Here is a 17,937-nt window from a genome sequence, read left to right on the forward strand (position 1 = left end):
TTTGGGAGGCCGAGGTGGGTGGATCATGAGGTCAGGAGTTCAAGACCATCCTGGCCAAGATGGTGAAACCCCGTCTCTATTAAAACTACAAAAATTAGCCAGGTGCAGTGGCAGGCACCTGTAATCCCAGCTACTTGGGAGGCTGAGGCAAGATAATTGCCTGAACCCGGGTGGCAGAGTTTGCAGTGAGCTGAGATCGTGCCACTGCACTCCAGCCTGGGCGACAGAGTGACACTCCATCTCAAAAAAAAAGAATCCGTCTCAAAAAAAAATTCTCAAAAAGTACTAGCAAACCCAAACCAACAGCATATTAAAAGGATTATATACCATTACCACGTGAGGTTTATCCCAGGAATGCAAGGGTAGCTCAACATAAGAAAGTCAATTAGTATAATATGCCACATTAGTAAAACAAAGTGAAAAAAGACAAACATTTCATTTCAATTGAGCAGAATAGGCATTTTATTCCCTAATAAACACCAGCAGAAAACTGGGAATAGAAGGGAACTTCCTCAACTTGATAAAGGGTATAATGAAAAACCCACAGCTAACATCAAGCAACAACAACAAAATAGATAAATTGGATTTCATCAAAATTAAAAACTTTTGGGCTCAAAGAACATTATAAAGAAAGTAAAAAGACAATTTACAGAATAGAAGAAAATATTTGTAAATCATATGTCTGATAAAGATTTAACATACAGAATATATAAAGAACTTCTACAACTCCACAACAAAAAGAACCCAGTTAAAAAAAGTACTGATCAAAGGACTTGAACAGACATTTCTCCAAAGAAGATATACAAATAGCCAACATGCAATTGAAAATGTGCTCTACACCATTAGTCATTAGGGAAATGCAAATCAAAATCACGATGAGATACCATTTCATATCTACTAGGATGGCAATAATAATATAATATTAATACAGAAAATAACAAGTGTTGGCAAGGATGTGGAAAAACTTAAATCCTTTAACGTTGCTAGTGGGAATGTAAAATAATGGAGCCATTATGGAAGATAGTTTAGAGATTCCTCAAAAAGTTAAAGAAGAACTATATGACCTAGCAATCCTGCTTCTAGGTATATATCCCAAATAATTTAAAACAAAGACTCAGATACTTGTACACCAAGTATACACCAAGTATGCTGCTTCATCGCAGCACTATTAACCATAGCCAAAAAGTAGAAACAACTCAACTGTCCATAAATGGATAAACAAAATGTAGTTATACATATCTTGAATTATTACTCAGCTATGAAAAGGAATGAAGTTCTGATACGTGCTACAACATGATGATTCTTGAAATAATGCTAAGTGTTTTAAAATAATGTTTGAAAAAACACTAAATGAAATAAGGCAGACACAAGTAAAAAGACAATCTATAGAATGGAGGAAATATTTGATTTTTCAGGGGTTTAGGAGATGGGGGAATTAGGTGTTACTGCTTAATGGAAAGTTTCTGTTTGTGGTTATGAAAAAGTTTTGGAAATAGATGGTAGTGATGATTACACAATATTGTGAATATAATTAATAGTCACTGAATTGTATATATAACATAGTTAAAATGGCAAATTGTATATTATATATATCTTACCACCTTAAAAGAACCCCCCTCAGAAAGAATGTTAATACTTGACAGTCTTCACCTTCCCCACAACAAAAAGTCACATTGGTCTTCATTAGGGGACTAAATCAACCTTAAAGTTCTAAAACAGATAATTCCTGTAATTTATTAAGTTGGACTCTCTGGAAGCAATCAGGGTAGCAGTTCTTAAGTAAATAATTCTCTTTATGTATTTTTATATATAGAGAGAGGGAGAGACAGGGTCTCACTGTTGCCCAGGCTGGTCTCAAACTCTCGGCCTCATGTGATCCTTTCACCTGGCCTCCCAAAGCACGGGGATTTCAGGTATGAGCCACCACACCCGGCCCTTGCCTTTATGTCTTAAGTGGGGCTCTTTAAGGTCTTAAAAGGTGAATTTTTTAGATTCTGAGAAAATTAAAGTAGAAAAGCTTAGAAGACATTGGGTCTGTGAGGTAGAGGACACTTAAGCCCTTTTGGCCCGCATGTTCCAGCTGATAGCCAAAAGGTAGCGATAGATGTGAAAGGAGGAGGTTCTGCTGCCAGCTAAACCCCAATATTCCAGGACCTATGGTAAGACTTTGAGGACACCATCTAGTCCAGTACTTTGTTCTCAGATCTGATTGAACAAGTCCAGATGCTTCAGATAATTGCTTCTTGTGACAACTTCAAGTTATGCCATTCTTTACTTCTTGAAAGGAATATTAAAGTGGAAAACCTCAAGTACTGTTGCATTAAGAATGAGCTAGTGTACCCTCTTCTAGGTGCAGAAAGTAGAGTTGACAGTGTAGGTATTGTTAGGCTTCCATGAGGATTTCTTTTGAAAAGATGTTCCCATGCTTAAAAAATAAATGACAAATTTAGAGTATTCTCAGAGTTCAAAAGAAAAAGTTTATTTTCCCCTATTTTCTATGTTGGCAAATGGGCCACATAAAGGTGTAGTTCTGTTCATTTAAGCTGTTGGAGTATTGCAACAGGTACCTCAAAGTTGGGGAAATGTTACTTGATTTTGAAAAGCATGAGGCATAGGAGGTAAAAGATGACACCAAAAAGCTAACCTAAATCAACTTAAGAGGGATACAGGCTCATGGTTCGTTAGTGGTCAGAGTTAAAGAATGTAGGAATAGTACAGCTGTGGTGTTTTTCTCTTTCTTCATCATTCCCATGCACACTAAATTTCATAAACAACTTTATTTTCATAGAGTGACTCTTGCCTGGGGATTAAAGGTACTCCCTAGGAACCTAAGGGAATGAGTAAAATGACACCCACAGGAAGACAGGGCTACTCTCCCTGGTGTGAGAATGACTTCATCAATTTGTAACCCAGGCTGACTAAATGTATCAGTCACGTGTTGTTTTTATAACAGCTAGAAACTGGGAATAATAGAGTTCATAAAGTTTTCAGTATTGTTACCTCACAAAATAATCCTTCAGAAATTCTGGTTCAAAACATAGAAGGAGTCTATTGTTTGTTTCATAATGCTTATTTTGTTACATTACTCTGTTCTTCCTTAGCTAGCAACTTTGAGCCCCCATAGGCTATGCTAATTAGGCTCTTTATTTATTTTTTTGAGACAGAGTCTCTCCCAGCCTGGAGTGCAGTGGCGTGATCATGGCTCACTGCAGCCTTGACCTCCTGGGCTCGAGGGATCCTCCTGCCTCAACCTCCTGAGTAGCTGGGATTGCAGGTTTGAGCTACTGTATCCAGCCCTAGGCTCGCTGTGTTACAGAGCCCAGAAACACTCAGTGTAATTCCAAGGCTCTTTTAAGACTGTCACTGGCTCAAGGATCCAAATCCAGGGCTCTGACTAAAACGTATTTAGAATGGCTCATTCTCTTACTCCCTTCAAGGTGTTGCTCAAATGTTACCTATTCAGTGCTACCTGACTCTCTATTTAAAACTGCACCCATGATCTCACCTCTGACGCTCCACATACCTCTTTCTGGTTTTATTTTTCTCAATAGCGCTTATATCATCTAATGTACTATATATTTTACTTCATTCTCTTGTTTATTGTCTGTATCCCTTCTATGATGACAGGGATTTTTGTCCGTCTTGTTCTTTGTTGTATCTGTAACACCTAGATCAGCACCTGGCACATAGTGCCTGCATATAAGACATGCTTAATATATATTTTGATGGATGATATTTCGAATGAAAATTTACCTACATAACCACAGTAAGTAAAATTGAATTCGGACTCTAGGACGACTGCTTGGGTCCAAATCTTGGTTCAGCGACTTATGGCTGTTGACCTTGGGCAAGTTATATAACCTCTCTCCGCCTCAGTTTTCTCATGTGTAAAATGAGACTAATAATAATTGTTCTTATTCTATAGACTTTGTTGTGATGATGAACATGAATTGGTATTATAAAGCACTTTAAAAAATACCTGGTACATTGGAAACACCATGTATTAATAAATGTTAACTTGTAGTGGTAGAAGGAGTTGTATTTAACTGTATCTGAGTTAGTGCTATGTTTTATAAATAAAGCATTTATTTAGATTTTATGATATCCCCCTTGGGTGTAGGAACCAATTTGTATGAAAATAAAGATGACAGGAGTCTGACATGTGAGTTAGGCCCTTTAATAATTCAAGAAAGTCTGTACAATCAAGCATCTTATGAAAAATAGTTCAATGGAAAATATAATTCAAGATAGCATATATTTCTCTGAGAACCTACCCTTACTCCTTTATAATACTTATCACAATAATTTTTACTTGTTCAATATGTCTTCTATGTCTAGATTCTAAGCTAAGCAGATTCAAAGTTCCATGGTAACAAAATAGATTTGTCTTGTTCACCACTAAAACTCATGTCATATTTAGCACATGGTAGGTGCTTGATTCATATTTGGTTAAAGGAATATGTATTCTTGGCTACTCAGAATATGAGGAGCCTATACTGAACAAGTTATCTTTTTATCCACCAGAAGCAAGAGTTCATTATTTCCACATCTAAAAATGTTATCTCACCCCTCTTCTACCCAGTTTTTGTTTACTAGAGCTCATCATGACTGCTTTTACCTCATGGCCTCTGTTGTTTGCTTTTCCATCTGTATCTTTTAACTTTTGCCCATCATTACTAGCTAATGACTTTTTCTGTGTATTGAAGTCAAATTCTCAACAGAGACCCTACCTGGTTTTAATTAATGAGAATTATTGGTCTTGTACAAAGTTCTCCTATCATTGGCTGCTCTCAAGTATAGCAATTGACTGCCCCTGGGTCAAGTGGCCATTTTTGACCTAATCAGATATGGCTAGGGTGATCTGGTTCAGAATAAGTTTATCTGTTTGTAAAGAACAACAAGGACTTACTCCCTCAGTAGATCTTCTGGGTTTAAGAAAGAATGGGGAAAGCTGGCTTTCTGAGGCTGGGGCTGCCCAGCATGCCCCAAATTACAATCATTAATATTTACTATGTGTTAGAGGGATACAGTGTGGGGTATAGATATAAGACCCTATCCTTGCCCTCATATAGCTCACAAACTAGAGGAGGCAGGCAAGCAGATTGAATACAGAGTAATGGTATTGCTGGAGTTGAACACCTTGTGCCATAGGAACATGCGGGACAAACACTCAGTCTGGACTGGGATTGTGAAATAACCTCCATCTTCACTGAGGTTTCTCTGTTCCGAGTATATGTTAAAGAGAGGAAGTTCTGTGTCACATTGATGCCCTTCAGTATCCTTTTTTTTAAAAAAATTTTGTTTAAAAGTTTCTAAATTAAAACCAAGAAATGGCATTGAGCATATACTCCTTTACCTAAAAGACATTTTGTTTTCAAGTTTAGGATGTGTACTGTTCTTTGACTTTCAGGTGTTTTCTCCAGTGAATATAGTGAGTGTGCCAGAATCATTTGATAAGAACCAGTTACACTACCTGTAATCTGAGGGATGTGGCTTTGAAACTGGGCTGACATTTAGGGAGCACTTCCTTGCCTGTCTTCCTTCAGAGTTCTACTACTCCTTCACTTCACAGCAGTCCTAACTACTAATTGTTTAAGCTCCCTCTTTCATTCCTGGAAATCTTGATTACATGGCAGGGAGGACATCTTGCAATCCGTCATTCTAATGGAATCTTCAATGAGGATATATATGGATGAGAGAAGCCCCCGGAACACTATGCTTTATCCATGACTATTGATTTCCACCATTTGCTTCAAACTTTCATCTTCTGCCACTGTCTTGCATACTCTTCTTTTCCAGTCAATTCTCCAGTAAAATCTGTTCCAGACAATAGCTTGAAGGTTGGTCATCGGGCCTGAAGGCAATATACACCACCCTGCATATTAGCACACACTGAGTGAAAGTATAACCCTATTCTAGATGACCATCCAATGCTGAAGATGATGATGCTATTCTTGGTATTTTGATTCAGACCCAAGATGAGCCTGAGAGTTTGTATCCATTTGGGGAAATTCTTAATGACCTAAATATCTCTACCAATAGTGTTCATCGTTAAATACTTGCTGTCTGGCACATAGTGCTTTTTTAAAATTATCTTTTGTTCAATAAATGAAAGCAGTTTTAGTGGATCGGTTCAAGAGGAGTCTTTGTATTATCTTTGTTTAGTGTGGATTTTGGAACTGAAGAAGCATTTAATAATTAACATTTTAAAGTGTAGAATATGGTATATCAGACCTTTCTGGAACACTCCCTAGACACTGAAATGCAGCAAAGACACTGCATTGGAAACCTCTGAAAGAGTCTATATCCTTGGCCAGCAGATGGCATTCTTATACTATAGTTTAGAGAAAGCAAGTAGCAAAAGGTAAAGAAGCACTTCATAATGATGAAGTGACCATTTACCTCCTTTTTCCCCTCCCCTTCCCCACATAACCTTATCTCACTTCCATTTTATCCCAGGCAACTATCTTTTCCATCCATCCATTCACCCCTCTTTAGGTGCCTAGAGATATCTTGCTACCATTCTCTCTAGTTGTTCATAGGAAAATATCTTTTGTACTTATTAATAGTCAATCCATAGAAATAGAACAAGACACATAATTTTCAGGGCCCTGTGTACAATGAAAATGCAGAAGTTGTTCAAAAAGCATTGAGAATTTTAGGACAGTAAGAAAAGAGCATTAAACCAAGCACAGGGCCCTCTGAGCCTGCACAAGCCGTACACCCAGGAAACCAGCCATACTTTATAATGTAAATATTTCCCTCTTCCCATCCTACCTTCCATTATTCTAATGTCCTGTCCCCTGTGACCCACACCAAAAGGGCTGCTTAAGAAAGGAAGGAATCACTAAATGTTATTCAGACATCATAGAATCTTAGCACTGAAAGAAAATTTAGAGATCTAGTTCAATCCTCTCATTTTAAGGATGATTAAACTACATTCCAAAGAGATGAAGAGACTCTCCCAAAGTCCCCAGCTAGTTATGTCACAGACTGGACTGGAACTAAGTATTCTCATCTACCAGGCCAAGGCTCACTCTCTCACACAGACTCCATGAGAGGTATCTTAAGAAAAGAGTTTTCCCGTCTGTTCAGGATATACTTTGCCCCATTTTCTCTACAGGAGAAGGGTACATGTTTGTGTTACATTTGAGTACCAGGTATATGCCAGGCATTACACTCGATGTTTTATACGTAATACCTCAATTAGCAACAAGCTCAGAAAATCATTACATTTTCCCCATTTTTCAAATGAGAAAAATAGAGAATCAGAACTTGAATTTTAGTCAGTAAATGGGCAGACAAGAATTTGGGCAAGTCTGTGATTCTAAAACCCGTTCTCTTTCACCACATCATTCCTAAATTTTAGGAAAGCTGAGTCAGCCTGTATTTCCTGAACATTGGTCTTGTTTTTGGTCAGCTTTGGGTGATCTTGGGGACTCTTTCCAGGCTATGTTCTTCAAATTTACCAGGTTTGCTACTGCCTTGATGTCTTTGCTCCAGGGTGTTTCCTCTGCTTGAAACACTCTTCCCCCAGATATTTCATGAAAAACAGGACCACGTGTTGGAGAGGTAACAGGGCATCTGATCATATAGGGTCTTACAGGTCATTGTAAGAACATTGGCTTTTTCCTCTGAGTGAAAATGGGAGCCATTGCAGCAGTTTGAGCAGATAAGTGATGTGATCAGATTTAGATTTTTAAAGGATCCTTCTGGCTACTGTGTAGAAAAAGAGACTAAAGGGGTGGAGTAGGGAAGGTAGAAGTTTGTAGGCTTTTTAGAGAGTTATAACAGTAATTCAGGAAAAAGATAATGGTGGCTCATACTAAGGTGATAGCAGTGGAAGTGATGGGAAGTGGCTGGATTCTGGAGTTATATGTGTATGTAAATACTATATTTTTAACTTCTTGTTATGGAAAATCTCAAATACTTACAAAAGTACAGAGATGAGTATAATGAATTCCTATGTTCCTATTCAGTGAACCTATCATATTTTATTATGTGTCAGGCACTTTGCAACAGCTTCAAGAATTGCCAACTTGTATCAATCTACCTCCCCAACCCTAGATTGGGGAGAAAGCAATTTGAAGCAAATCCCAGATACCATATTGCATGTGTAAATATTTCAGCTTCTACTACTCCAACTGCTTCTGACTGCCCCGACATTCTGCTATCTACCTTATGGTTTCTGCTTGTTCGTAGTATCAGGTACTCATGACTTCTACTTATTGTCTGCTCTATTTGTCCTCCTTAAGCCTTTTTCCTTGCTATCAACTACTAACTGTGTACTTCTCAAATTCAAACTCCCTAAAAAGAGGTTTTTGCAGGTTCAGTTAGTTGTCATTTTTCCTTCTACACAGAGCTTGCAGGTTCAGTTAGTTGTCATTTTTCCTTCTACACAGAGCTCATCATCTGGCCAAATTGTGGTAGATTGGCTGCTCTTGGGTCAGGGACCCTCTTTTGGCCAAGCAGGGTGGTGTAATGACAAGGTTAGTTTTCCCGAAAAAGGGTTGTTGAAATGGAAGTCACTTAACAAATAATAGGCTGCTCTCCAATACTAATAAATAGTGGAAATTTAATTCTAGAAAGGATATAAATGGTGAAAAAAGTCAGCCTGCAATAAGACTAGAAATAGATAAGTGTCTAATCACTGAACACCATTATTTTGCAGTCTGACCTGACTCATTTAGAGTGCTATTCTTGGGTGCCACTGAGGAATTAAGGACATTTTTTTTCTTAATATATTTTTGTTTATAACAGGCTGAGTAATAGCATAGATCATAATGATCTAGGCTGAAAGTCAAGACCTACATTTAATTCTTCCGTTCATCATGGACTGTACAATATTAGACAAGCTAATAAACTTCTTTGTGCCTTTGTCTCTCTCAGTTTTTGTATTGAGATTAATACCTACCTTTTCCTGATTCATATATGGTAGACACATAAGATTAGAGGGATAAAAGTACCTTGAGCTTTTATGAAGAGAAGCATGTGAAAATCTAAATAATTACTATTTCCTATGTGAAGATTTTTATGAAATTATAAAATGAACATAGATTTAAGGTATTTTTGTATAAATTTAAGGAGTACAAGTATAGTTTTGTTACATGGATATATTGCATAGTGGTAAAGTCTGGGCTGTAACCATCACCCCCTGAATAATGTACATTGTACCCATTAGGTAAATTATCATTGCTCCCCGCCAACCCTCCAACTCTTCCAAGTCTCCAGTGTCTATTATTCTACACTCTGGTGTGTCCATGTGTATACATTATTTAGCTCCCACTTATAAGTGAGAACATGCAGTATTCAACTTTCAAAGATTACGTACTCTCTAATCTATTCATTTTCATCAGGTACTCAAACATTTTTCTTCCTGCATTTTAATGTATATGTCATATGTTTATACCACTTAGAACAGTATGTGGCAAGTAGTAAGAACTATGTAAATGTTAAGCTGTTATCTACATCAGTGTGAAAAAGAATTTGTCAAAAGTCTATAGAGTTGCAGCTGCAAATGCTTAAAAATTTGACCCCTCTCTCCATCCCCTAATATATACCCTGCTAAAATACAATTACGTGAAGCACATACAATTTTACGTCATGTGAAAATATGAATAAAAGGAAACTTTTTGAGCCCTGGGAAAATTGGCAATGTGTGTGTTTATGTGAAAAAACCCACAACAACAAAAAAGAAGGGGGTGGTTAAAAATAACATTGATAACTGATATCTCCATTGTTCTCAAAGACAAGTTAGTGATCAGGCTGCATCAGAATCACCAGGAAATTTTCTAGAATTCTTGGTTCTATTAGCAATTCTGATATAATAGAATAACAGTGGAGATTAAGAATGCAGAAATTGTTTAAGTTTCTCAGATGATCCTGATTTTCAGCCAAGCCTGGGAAAGACTGATGTGTACAAAAATGTAATACAATAATTTAATTTAACATAGTACATCATTTATTTCCTATCATCCTATTCAAAGTGGTATGTATTGGGAAATATCTACCCCCAGGGAAGAGGGCTGGGAGGATATCTATCAAAATCAGAATGGCAATTATCTCTGGATTATGAGTTATGGAAATACTTATTTTACATTTGTGTTTCTTATTTCTAAGTTTTCTGGTTGAGCATATATTATTTTTATAATAATAGATATTACTTACAACCAGTGCCAGAAAATTATTCACAACCAGTGCAAGATGTTAAAGACTCATATGCAGCCTATGCTTTTAGTTTATCAAATGTAAAGAAAAAGAAAACAACTTGAGAGGCTGAGGCAGGAGGATTGCTTGAGGCCAGGGGTTCAAGACCAGCCTGGGCAATATAGCAAGACCCCATCTCTAAAAAAAAAATAAAAAGAAAACGAAACAAAAATTAGCTGGGCATGGTGGAATGTACCCATAGTCCTAGCTACTCAGAAGGCTGAGGCAGGAAGATTGCGTGAGTCCAGGAGTTTGAGGTTACAGTGAGCTATGATCTCTCCACTACATTCCAGCCTGAGTGAAAGAGTAAGACCCTCTCTCTACCAAAACAATCTGTCAATTCATATTCACATACTTTTTCTTTTAAAAGGCAAGGCTACATATAAAGCAACATGGACACAATATTTATTTTTGTTTTTTAAAATGTCACAAATTCTTTTAGTAAATATATATCTTAGAGAATATAAAACAAATTAAATCCTAATTAGCTTTTACTTCTTTTGCTTTGGCATGAATGGAAATATGCCAATGTTTATAAAAGTACCAATCAGTCAGTAACCTTATACTTGTTGGGGTGAAAGAAACAGTTCTGGTACAATATAGATCTTCTGTCCAATTTGTATTTTGGGCTGTGCTCCAAGAATAATGCTCAATCCTTTTTAAAGATCCTTTTGGCTTCTACTCCTTCATATACGTAAGTCTGAAAGGTGTTAACAAACAGAAGAATTTATCTTTAAGGTTTACATCTAAATTAAGAAAAAGTAGTATTATAGTTTTATACTATATGAGTTTATACTATTTTTATATTATATATTCATATATATTATGTAAGTATGAGTTTATACAATTTTTTCTTGTACTTGATAGCAAGATTTTATACAGATATAGGATATAGCCATTTTAAAACACATGTTGGTTTGTAGTCATTTACATTTTCAGTTAAAATAGGCATTGATTATTTGACATATATAAGTTCTCTTTAGTAAATAGGCATCAGAAAATAGCTATACAATATTTTAAAAATCAGTAAGATTTATGAGAAAAGAAGTAGTCTGTTTACTGAAGATCTGGCTCAGCAGTGACAAAAATTATTGTTTTGTAGTAATTTTTGCCTTTTGAAAATAGCTATAAATTTTACAACTCACCTGGACTAGTTCATCACCTATAATTTCTCGGACAGTATTCAGTTCATTTCCATTGTCTGTCCGTTTGAATTTTCCAATAAGTTTATTTCCCTCAAGGCTCCAGGTCCCCTACATAATAATAATAATAATAATAATAATGGCATTTATTAGGGTCTTACACATGTCAGGCACTGTTCTGAGTTCTGTAGACACACTTTTTCATTTAATCATCATGGTGACCCTATGAAACTGATACTGTTATCTCTACTTTACAGAAGAGGAGACTGTAAAATGGCACAGTGATTCACCTAAAGTCACAGAGTCAGGATTGAACCTAGGCCACTGGGCTACAGAGTATGTGTTGACAACCCTTATGTTTGTTCTCTTCAATAATTTCCATATGCTGATTTTTAAGGCAGATGAGCAGCACTTCTTTCTGAATCTTTCATGTTACGTGTCCAGAAATATAGTCATGGTTAAAATTAGTTTCATGGAGATGTTAAAAACCCTATGCTTGTTTTAATTTGTGTGATTGTGGAACTAATTAAAGAAAGACATAACTGATAAAACATGCAGTATTTAAATTGTCATTACAAATGTAATTTAAATAGAAAAATTTTAAGGCTAAAAAAAGTTTTTAAAAAATTTGTTGAAAATGATGACTTCCTAAAATGTGTTATCTTAAACATGAAAAGGTACACTCCCAATGACCTACAATACATCAAATCTTTCCATTTGGTAACTCACTAATTTGTTCATTTATTCATTTCTTTTATTATTTCAACATGTTAAATTGCTATTACAGTTAAGTTACATATTAACTCTAAAGGCTTCTTTTGCTGTACTGTTTAAAAACACAGTTTTAAATTTCTTTATGAATAAGTCTATACTCAGTCATTCAAAAGATAGTTTTCTAATTCTTATTGTTCAATTCAGATTCTTCGCAGATGCATATAAAAATAAAAGCATATTTAAATACCCTGCCAATCTGTGCAATATATAATGTCGACAAATTGCATTGGCTTCTTCAGTTAATAAAGGAGACCTGCATTAATTAAACCATCCAATGAAATAGAGCAGAGATCATTTTAATATTGGGTAGAAAAATCAAGAATGCATTGCTCATAAAAAAAAAAATTCTTACCCTGAGTTCAGTTCCGTCTGCTAGGTTGTAATTAAAGGTGACACCAAGTTCAAAAACAACTTCAGTGTTTCGAAAAATGCTTGATTCTTTGACTGTGAATTTATTTCCTTCTTGTGTAATTGTCAGCTTCAAATTGTCATGAGCTGCAAGCTTCCTTTTCACTATATTAACACCTGCAAAAGGTAAGACAATGGAGAAAATAAAGTCAAATCCCATAGGAAGTGTTTATTTTTCCATGTTATGTTTTGTTTGTTTATTTTGAGGGTGGGAAGAAAACTCGGTAGCATTGCCTTTGCACAAGAACATTCAGATTGCTTCTATAGAAGTTCAGGTTCAATCAGATCAAGAGAACTGATTAAAGTTGTTTTTCCAAAACTTGAGAAAAATTAAGTAGAGTACAGAATTATAGAATCTTAGAGCTGAGCAATTTTAATAAGATTAACAAACTGTTCATTTCAGTGTTAAGTAAATCAAATTCTAGAAATATCAAATGAAGGATTAAAATGTATATTCATATATTTATAAGGAAGCACATCTTTAATTCCACATATACAGTATTCTTTTTTCTTAAATGCCCCTTTGTTTTTCATAGTGGCTTTAACATTTTGAACTTTATAATTCTCTTTGTTTCTTGTGGCATTTCTTTCTGACACAAAAATGAGAAAATTAGCAAATATTAAGCCAAAATCACTATAAGAATCTACAAATTTTATAAATCTAAACTTAGAGTTCCTAAAGTGTAAGCTATAAATGATGCAGATTTTTCTTTTAGGAGAATGACACAAATTTGTTTGCCTATCTTGTATAGTATACGGGCTGCCAGAGTATTGGTATCAATTTATATATCAGTTAAATTAAATGCCCTGAAGAAAACTACATAGCTTCTCAAGATTATTCCAAAACTTTTTCAAGTTAGAAGAAATGAGAATTAAATCTAACTTATTCAGAGCTATAAATTTTAAGAGAACCTTTTTCCATTACTTTCTTATATGGTGTTTGCTTTTCCATCTCCTAGAATTTAACATTTTCAGATCTGGAAGTTATCATTACACGCTGCCATTTTCTTACTATAAACAACACAAAAAGTCGTTTTTCAGTTAAAGAGTGAAGGAAACATATCTGGATCTTTTTGGTGTGTTTCAGAGGACAGCACTCAAAGAATCTTTTCTTCCATTAGTGAGATAGTGGATTCTTCCTAATGTAAGAAGGGAGAATATGGTTTCCCTCCTCTGAACATCTTCTGGATCCTCACTACCACATCAGGAGCTATCCGTAAGCTATCTGTAATCTCCTAGAGATTTAGGAGTTAGAAAGAAAAATGTTTGTAAGAAAGCAAAGAATGAGCCACAAAGAAATAAAGTCTTTACCCATTTTTTCCATGAACTTGTCATAGTTTTCACTACGGTCTACCTTCCAAGTGCCGTCAAACGCCATGATTTCAGTTGAGTCAGCCTCCAGGCAACTAGAGATTCAGGTCTGTCCTTGGGTGAGAATTTATTATATTTCTTATCTTAGAACCAACTTCATACTGTGATGTGGAAGCTTAAAGTTCAGGAAATCACCTAACTAGTCTATGTCAAGCAATTAATCAATTCTTATTAATTAATTCTTATTAATTAATTAATTCTTATTAATTAATTCTTATTAATTAATTAATTCTTATTAATTAATTAATTCTTAATTAATTAATTCTTATGAATTAATTCTTAATTAATTAATTCTTATTAATCAATTAATTCTTAATTAATTAATTCTTATTAATTAATTCTTAATTAATTCTCATTCTGTACATTCCTGAGATCTTCTGAAATTCAACTGAATTAAAACATGAGAAGCATACCTATTCTGTCTTAAACTACAGTTTGTGGGCATACTTATTTCAAGAATTAGAATGCGTGCTGTCTGAAGATTGTTTTTCTAAGTTCAAAGTGCAGATTGTGTTGGAGCTAATATAATTTATAGCATATATCAAATAACATCTGGGAAATGAGACCATGACCTATCCCTTTTTCACAACAGCAATTATCTTGTAAAGTAAGGCTTTATGATGAAATACAGTTGAGAAGTTAAAGTTAATAAGATTCGTTTTCTAATATGTCTTTTTGCATTGTGTTTAGCATTGCCAGGAGTTTGGATAAATATCCTGGCACTTTGTACAGTGCATGACACACAATAAGTGCTCATTGATTTTTGTCTTGATCCTGAATGGTGATAGGCCACTGAGCAAAATTTCAAGAGGTACAAATGAGGCTGGATAGTGTAAAAACTTGCATAAAAGAAAGAATGAGCTTTAAACATCTGCCATGTGCAGAGAGAACAAAATTCAGTTTTAGCTGTGCCATTAATTAAAACCACTCCTTCATTTTACTCTCACTGCCCCTCATCCCCAAACCCAGTAGAGTCAGAAGCCACAGCTCAATATGTATGTGGGGTCAGGATATAGAGGGTAGCTAGAAAGGTACAAAGAAAAGGTCACCATATCTCTCCTTTCCCTACTTCAGGCTGCCAGCTAGGAACAGGCCAAGCTTGGGGAGGAAACTTGGTGTGAAGTAAAGAATTTTAATTACTAGTCTTAATATGTTAATTACTAAAATGAGTCTATTATTGTGACTGAATGTGACCCGATAACATCTTACTAACTAAGGGTCAGGAAAGAAGCTCTAGGGCTTGCCCAAGATATTACTTAGGGTCAAGGAAAGATAAATCTAAGATTTGAATGGAACTTTGGGGAACAGAATCCCAGTTTTTAAATTTTGATATTATTTTATATTTTGATTTTTAAAAATCTTTTAAACATTTTAGATATTGTTTGATTTTTTTATCTCGAGTTGCCCACTTTTTATTTTATTAAGTAAGCACTTTAAAAAGCAAACTATTTTCTACTAGCTCTATTATTTCATTAAAAAAGAAAAAGAGTTGCCTGGTGCAGTGGTTCTTGCCTGTAATCCCAGCTATTAGAGAGGCTGAGGCAGGAGAATAACTTCAGGCCAGGAGTTCGAAACCAGCAGTTTGAGGCCAGCCTAAGCAACAGAGTGAGAGCCTGGCTGTAACAATTATAATAAAATAAATTAGCCAGGTGTAATGGCACGTGCCTGTAGTCCCAGCTACTTGGGAGGCTAAGGCGGGAAGATCTCTTGATCTCAGGAGTTGGAGATGGCAATGAGTTGTGATCATGCCAGTCCACTCCAGCCTGGGCAACAGAGAGACCCCATCTCTAAAAAATAAATAATTTTTTAAATGTCAAAAAAGGAAAGAAAAAGAACACATATACACACTCATGAGTTGGCGACAAAGGTCATAATGGGAAGTCTTTTACATTCATAATTTAGCTTTAGTTTCAAAATTAGGTACATTGTGATTTTTTAATCTTTTTTCAAAGAATTAAAACCATATCACTTGGGAGCTATCAACCTAATACACTTTCTTTCTTTCTTTCTTTCTTTATTACACTTTAAGTTTTAGGGTACATGTGCACAACGTGCAGGTTTGTTACATATGTATGCATGTGCCATGTTGGTGTGCTGCACCCATTAACTCGTCATTTAACATTAGGTATATCTCCTAATGCTATCCCTCCCCCCTCCCCCCACCCCACAACAGGCCCCGGTGTGTGATGTTCCCCTTCCTGTGTCCAAGAGTTCTCATTGTTCAATTCCCACCTATGAGTGAGAACATGCGGTGTTTGGTTTTTGTCCTTGCGATAGTTTGCTGAGAATGATGGTTTCCAGCTTCATCCATGTCCCTACAAAGGACATGAACTCATCATTTTTTATGGCTGCATAGTATTCCATGGTGTATATGTGCCACATTTTCTTAATCCAGTCTTTCATTGTTGGACATTTGGGTTGGTTCCAAGTCTTTGCTATTGTGAATAGTGCCACAATAAACATACGTGTGCATGTGTCTTTATAGCAGCATGTTTTATAATCCTTTGGGTATATACCCAGTAATGGGATGGCTGGGTCAAATGGTATTTCTAGTTCTAGATCCCTGAGGAATCGCCACACTGACTTCCACAGTGGTTGAACTAGTTTACAGTCCCACCAACAGTGTAAAAGTGTTTCTATTTCTCCACATCCTCTCCAGCACCTGTTGTTTCCTGACTTTTTAATGATTGCCATTCTAACTGGTATGAGATGGTATCTCATTGTGGTTTTGATTTGCATTTCTCTGATGGCCAGCGATGATGAGCATTTTTTCATTTGTCTTTTGGCTGCATAAATGTCTTCTTTTGAGAAGTGTCTATTCATATCCTTTGCCCACTTTTTGATGGGGTTGTTTGTTTTTTTCTTGTAAATTTGTTTGAGTTCATTGTAGATTCTGGATATTAGCCCTTTGTCAGATGAGTAGATTGCAAAAATTTTCTCCCATTCTGTAGGTTGCCTGTTCACTCTGATGGTAGTTTCTTTTGCTGTGCAGAAGCTCTTTAGTTTAATTAGATCCCATTTGTCAATTTTTACTTTTGTTGCCATTGCTTTTGGTGTTTTAGTCATGAAGTCCTTGCCCATGCCTATGTCCTGAATGGTATTGCCTAGGTTTTCTTCTAGGATTTTTATGGTTTTAGGTCTAACATTTAAGTCTTTATTCCATCTTGAATTAATTTTTGTATAAGATGTAAGGAAGGGATCCAGTTTCAGCTTTCTACATATGGCTAGCCAGTTTTCCCAGCACCATTTATTAAATAGGGAATCCTTTCCCCATTTCTTGTTTTTGTCAGGTTTGTCAAAGATCAGATCGTTGTAGATAAACAGCATTATTTCTGAGGGCTCTGTTGTGTTCCATTGGTCTATATCTCTGTTTTGGTACCAGTACCATGCTGTTTTGGTTACTGTAGCCTTCTAGTATAGTTGAAGTCAGGTAGCGTGATGCCTCCAGCTTTGTTCTTTTGGCTTAGGATTGACTTGGCAATGTGGGCTTTTTTGGTTCCATATGAACTTTAAAGTAGTTTTTTCCAATTCTATGAAGAAAGTCATTGATAGCTTGATGGGGATGGCATTGAATCTATAAATTACCTTGGGCAGTATGGCCATTTTCATGATATTGATTCTTCCTACCCATGAGCATGGAATGTTCTTCCATTTGTTTGTATCCTCTTTTATTTCCTTGAGCAGTGGTTTGTAGTTCTCCTTGAAGAGGTCTTTCACGTTCCTTGTAAGTTGGATTCCTAGGTATTTTATTCTCTTTGAAGCAATTGTGAATGGGAGTTCACTCATGATTTGGCTCTCTGTTTGTCTGTTATTGGTGTATAAGAATGCTTATGATTTTTGCACATTGATTTTGTATCCTGAGACTTTGCTGAAGTTGCCTATCAGCTTAAGGAGATTTTGGGCTGAGACGATGGGGTTTTCTAGATATACAATCATGTCATCTGCAAACAGAGACAATTTGACTTCCTCTTTCCTAATTGAATACCATTTATTTCCTTCTCCTGCCTGATTGCCCTGGCCAGAACTTCCAACACTA

At 35.8% G+C, this 17,937-nt stretch overlaps 1 protein-coding gene across 1 annotated transcript in view; it reads right to left on the reverse strand.

Annotated features, from left to right (window-relative positions):
• FABP2 (fatty acid binding protein 2) overlaps window positions 1-13,944 on the reverse strand; it is a 21,606-nt gene extending 7,662 nt beyond the window's left edge. The window contains exons 1-3 of the mRNA XM_054554791.1: window positions 13,842-13,944; window positions 12,475-12,647; window positions 11,352-11,459 (exon numbers count right to left, since the gene is read on the reverse strand). Coding sequence (XP_054410766.1) covers window positions 11,352-11,459; window positions 12,475-12,647; window positions 13,842-13,908 — 348 coding nt within the window. The 5' untranslated portion in view covers window positions 13,909-13,944. The remainder of the gene's footprint in view (window positions 1-11,351; window positions 11,460-12,474; window positions 12,648-13,841) is intronic.
• Window positions 13,945-17,937: the final 3,993 nt, after the last annotated feature.

Source organism: Pongo abelii, chromosome 3, assembly GCF_028885655.2.
Source record: "Pongo abelii isolate AG06213 chromosome 3, NHGRI_mPonAbe1-v2.0_pri, whole genome shotgun sequence".
Classification (NCBI taxonomy): Eukaryota; Metazoa; Chordata; class Mammalia; order Primates; family Hominidae; genus Pongo; species Pongo abelii.